Consider the following 5,592-nt stretch of genomic DNA (forward strand, 5'->3'; position numbering starts at 1 on the left):
CCCTTCCACCTTCAGCCTCCATCCTCCTAAACGACCCCTTGCAAACCCTAATCTCCATTTGGGCACCTTCTAGCCATACAAAGTCATAAAGTTGGAAACTTTATGATTTAGAATGATATTTAGGATTAGATCTGAGTTCTAGACGTGAGGTCTTGAAGGAATAAGTGCTTAATAAAGAAGGAAATATGGATGTAAGTATGTTGGGCGTACCTTAGGAGTACGCAACACGTACTAAATTGGAGTCACATAGTTTGGAAGGCACTCTCTATGCCATACATTGAGATGAAGTATGTAGGGCGTACTCATCCTGGTTTAAGATTTTGACTTTTGACTTTTGATTTTGACCAAGTTTGATTAGTAGTTTGAGATTAGGTCCTTGTTTATTTTATAGGTGACCGGTAGATTCAGTATTTGGAGCAATGATCTGTTCAGCTATCTTTCAGTCTATGATGTGAGTTTTTCTTGCTGTACTTGTGGGTCGAAGGCACCAGTTCCGACCCACTAGGTTATGTATCCTAATACAGGATGCTGTTATGTTGTAGTGATCTATTAGATCTGCATGATTACCTGTTGTTGGTTATATGTTTATATGTTGTATATGTAAACATAGTATAGTTAGGTTGATGCAATATTGCTCTGTGTAGAAATCAACAAACCTGAGGGTAAGCCAGACATGAGCTGAGGGCTGGAAAGGCAAGCCAGACTTATGATGTGGGCTTGGGAGCAAGCTAAACATAAGCCGAGGGTAGGAAAGGCAAGCTAAACTTATGCGGTGGGATCATGAGCAAGTCAGACATAAGCTGAGGGTCGGAAAGGCAAGCCAGACTTATGTTGTGAGCTCGGGAGCAATCCAGAGATGAGCTATGGGCCAGGTGGGCAATCCAGACTCGTGCTGTAGGCTCAAAGGTAATCTAGTCCGCTGATTGTGGACCCAATATACATGTTGTTATATGTTTGTATAGGGAATTCACTAAGCTTTGGCTTACAGTTTATTTTATAGTTTCATGTACTTCAGATGACAAGGTTAAGACAAAGGTTTGATCATGCACATCATCATGGATTTTATGTGTTTTATAATTTTGGGATACTCTGATTCATGATTGTTACTTTTGGAAATATGTTTTGTAAAATTTATGATTTTTTGGAATGGTTTTAAAAATAAAAATTTGGCATTGATTTTTGGAATGTTATACATTCAATTTTTTTTTTTTTTTTCACGATGCACTTCCAAGTGCTCGAGATACTTTTCTTGGTATGAGAACCATTATCGTTACCACTAGTTTTATGGATAGGTTAAATAACAAAGATGTAAAAGCGGTTTTTATTTTACCTTAACCATTATTTAACAAGACTACAAAGTTGGTTGGCCTTAAGCTATCAACATCAAGACCATTTTTATTGTTTATAATTTTGTTATATGACATGAAACAAATCTTTTTGGAGGTTTGATTGCTGCCACAAATAATTCTCCTCCTAATACTCAATATATATTTTTTATGAGCTTTAAATAAAGAGAAGTAGTACAAAAGGAGGATTCGAAGAACCGCTCCGACAAGAGTAAGGTTATCACCAATGGAGAGGGAGCAAGCTTTCTATAATGAGCGTTTGTAAAGATACTTTTCAACAATTTGAGTTAAATTTTTAATTAGATTCATCTTAGAGCCAACCGGAAGTTCGAGATAAGTAATATGAAGAAAAATATGACTTTGCAATTAGGAAACCAAGCAGGTCTTAAGACATTCGAATTTCGCACACGTAGATAAAATGAGATAATAAACATATCGTTTTAGATGACATCATAGCCTCACACTATGACTAATTTTAGAAGTAATTTAGAAGAAAGGCAACTAAAGTGAAAGATGCGATAAATGAGGGTAGGAAATGGCAAAAATGCATAGAGAAAAGTTACACAAATACAAAAGGGCAAAGCGCTAAGCAGTTGCTAATGAACCCAATCGGAAGCCGAAACTCATCAAAATCCGTTGTCGTCGGACGCCAAATGCTCCTTCATTCCTCTTATCCTTCCCCTGATCATCGGCAAAACCCCCCCTGTTAGCCAACTCACTCGATCAGGATCGTAACCCTAGAAAAATAAGAATGATTTGAAGCTTCCCCCTTTGGCCCTTTTCACAACCCTAACTAACAGATACTCTTGTATATACATGGCTGCTGATAGTCCTGATTTCGACAGAGCTGACATCTCACCACTGGTATAAATTCCCTTTTTAACACTTTTTTCTATAACCTGTAATTCACATTAGTTTAATGCAGACTTTTTGATCGAATTATGACGAGTGGCACAGTTTATGATTTGATTATTCTATTTAAGTGCGAAATTAGTGTTCTTCCGGTGTCAAATTTGGGGTGTCTTTCTTGATTCAATTGGAATTTAAAGTGTTTTGATTATGATAGCGAATGCATGTCTACAGTATTGGACAACCTAGGTTAAGGGGATGCCAACAGAAAGCCTCGACATTTGTATGCCCAATGAATTGTTTGGTGCTTTCTTATCAATTTAACATCTCTATGAATCTAAAACCTTTGCTTCATTTAACCTTTTTTCTTCTCTCTCTATGTGTCAGGTGCTAAGTGATGAAGATTCAATGGGAAGCAAGAGAAAAGAAATAACAAATAACGAGCTTGAAGGGAGTAGTAGCAGAAAGAAGAAGAATAAAAAAGGTCATACACCCCGTCCAGCTTGCTCTTGGGTCCATTTTAGGTAATGCAAAACCTATCAAACACCTGATAATCTTTCTCTTACATCATCTCATATTAACATACTCAAATGTAAACAACATTCTAGCCGTGATTTCATCAAGGAGTACAGTGCTTCCCACCCCGAATCCTCTGGTCTAAAAGTTGTAAGCACTTTAATCATGAATCTTGATTCAACCATCTACACATAAAACATAAGTTCAAAGAATCTTAGTATATAATCAATCTATCATCTTTTAGGCAACAAAAGCAGCCTCAAATGCTTGGAAAGTAATGAGCCTTGAAGAGAAAGAAATTTACACTAAACGTGCACGTGAAGTATGGGATGATTACTTGAGTTCCACACCTGCTCGTGAACCAAAACCAAGAAAACAGGTTAATATTTTCTTTTTTCAAATAACAATTTGTTACAAAACACTTCATTAATTCAACAACTTATCTTAATTCTTACAGGCCAATCTAGTGACAAGGTGCTCCCCAGGTCGTTTAGTGAATGTGATAAAACAATTCACACCCGAACAAAAGGAAGCTGTGAAATCCATGGGATTTGGAAGTCTTCTTGACCTAAAATGTAGAACTTTACGCAGAAGTTTATGTCTTTGGTTATTAGAAAGATTTAACACCATTAGAAGAAGCTTAGAGATTTGTGGAAAACGAATTCCTTTGTCACCCGTTGATGTGGAGCTTGTAATGGGATTGTCAGCAAGTGGGAAAGATGTGGTGAGTTCAGGCTCTGATGATGTGGTAGCAGATTTACGCCTAAGGTACAATGCTTCTAACAGGGGTATTTCTGTCCGTTTCTTGGAAGAAAAATTGGGTGAACAAGAAGCAGGAGAGGACTTCAAAAGGGCGTTTCTTTTATATGTTTTGGGCACTTTGTTGTGCCCTACTGCAAGACTGGATGTTAGCCCTTCTTTTCTTCATTTTTTGACAGATATGGATTCTATTCATGAATACAATTGGGCAAAATTCTTGCTTGATAAGTTAGTTAGAGAAGTTGCACGTTTTCGCCAAGGGAAACAACGTGCAGTTGGTGGGTGTCTATTGTTTCTTCAGGTAAACAAGATTTTGTTTGTTTGTTTTTATTTTTTGTTTCTTTTGATGATTAAAGATTTGTTTTTTTTCTTTTTGGGTTGTTAATATTTACATTTAACAGCTTTTTTACTATGAGAGTGTTGCAATTGGAGTCCCTGGAGAACTGGGCCCAGTTGTTGTTCCATGTTTATCTTCATGGACAGAAGAAAACATTTCTGAGAGAGAAAAACAAGAGAAAGAGCTTGGTGGTTATGGATCTGGAGAGGTAAAGATTTATGTTTACAAATGTAGTTAGTTCCACTTCCACATTAGGAATTATATAATCGTATATTTTAGTTGGCTTAAATTACAAAAGACCAAATTATCATTTGTTTGTTTTTAATTTTTGTTATGGTTTAGGTGATTTGTAAGGAGAGGGGTCTTGGGGTGCATGTTGATACTCTCCCAGATAGTCATAGAGCTTATCGTAGTCTGGCCCCACAGGAAGAACACCAACACCTGGTAACTTTATCGATTTAGCTACTCAACTATTATAATATTTTAATAATAATAATAAAATATGTGGACATTAAATTAATGTAGGGAGGTGGAGGCGGAGGCGTAAGCGTGGTGATGAATTACAAGGACCAAATTACACTACCAACAAAAATCGAAGGTTTCGGGTACAACAACAACAATGTGAGTGTGAGTGTGAATCATCATCATCATAATAATAATAATAATAATAATAATACAATGGATTACGACCAAAACAACGGAATCGGAATCGGAATCGGAATCGCGTACGATCAAAACCAATGCCCTGTTCCAAATTGCACTTTCAATGGGGAATACGAAAACCTATCCGACCATTTCAGCACAAAACATTGGGATTCGGGACGCCGATTCCGCTACAATTGCCCGTTACCAGTGTCATTGGGAATGCATGAAACCTTTCTTGTACTACAAGCAGAAGAAGATGGGCTTCTTTTTTTACTGAATAAAGGGACTGAAAATATTGGGCACACTGTTACAATTACTGGCATTGGGCCCAATGAGGCTGATGAGCGGTTTTTGTATTATCTTGTGTCAGAGAGAGGAGGAAGTTCTTTGAGATTGAAGTCGTATACCCAGAATTTACCGGGTCGGGTTGATGGGATTCCACCTGCGGATTTTCTTTTGGTTCCGTTTGGGTATTTGAATTCGTCTGGGGAATTGAATTTGGAGGTTTGTATATGGAACCAGCAGATTTAGGCGGAGTTTTCGAGGTTATAACATATAATTTTTTTGCTTCTTCTTGGAATATGGTAAATGTATGTAGTAGTAAAATATTGTTGTGTTTTTCTTTTTTTTGTTTTTTGTTTTTCTTTTGATTATATATTTGAAAGGATAAATGATATATAAGTTTTAAAGCTTGCGATTACCAAATATGTAGTGAGAGATTTTGTTTCGGACGAGTTCGGACATTTGGGAAAATTTATATATGGTTATTTGTTTGATTTTAAATAAATTTAAGTGTAAATTACATGCCACACAACAGATTTTCTTTCCATTTTCACACGTGCGACTCTCCCACCAAAAGATAAGCTTTTCACCGAACTTCAAATATCAATTCTTGGCTGGTTTCATTTAAGCACCTATTGGTATGCCAATATAATAAGTGAAGGGGAAGGTGACGATAGAACTCCAATTTCCAAGTTTTCACCCTAACACCGTGTAGTACGCTTTTATTCAAATTAATCTTTGACACTAAAGGTATATATATGAAAGCAACGAAGTAGATGGGTAAGGTTAGTCATCGATGAACATAACATCATCCGTATACATCTGATGTTGCAATAAAGGGCCATTTTTAGGGAGAGA

At 36.7% G+C, this 5,592-nt stretch overlaps 1 protein-coding gene across 1 annotated transcript; it reads left to right on the plus strand.

Annotated features, from left to right (window-relative positions):
• The first annotated feature begins 1,927 nt into the window (after positions 1-1,927).
• On the plus strand, positions 1,928-5,239 carry LOC145031928 (uncharacterized). Its single transcript, XM_078980582.1, has 8 exons — positions 1,928-2,210; positions 2,583-2,719; positions 2,804-2,861; positions 2,956-3,090; positions 3,169-3,771; positions 3,872-4,015; positions 4,150-4,251; positions 4,333-5,239. The coding sequence occupies exons 1-8, from the start codon at positions 2,163-2,165 to the stop codon at positions 4,981-4,983; spliced, it is 1,878 nt and encodes a 625-aa protein (XP_078836708.1). The 5' UTR covers positions 1,928-2,162; the 3' UTR covers positions 4,984-5,239.
• The last annotated feature ends 353 nt before the right edge of the window (positions 5,240-5,592 follow it).

Source organism: Lactuca saligna, chromosome 2 (assembly GCF_052625555.1).
Source record: "Lactuca saligna cultivar CGN05327 chromosome 2, ASM5262555v1, whole genome shotgun sequence".
NCBI lineage: Eukaryota > Viridiplantae > Streptophyta > Magnoliopsida > Asterales > Asteraceae > Lactuca > Lactuca saligna.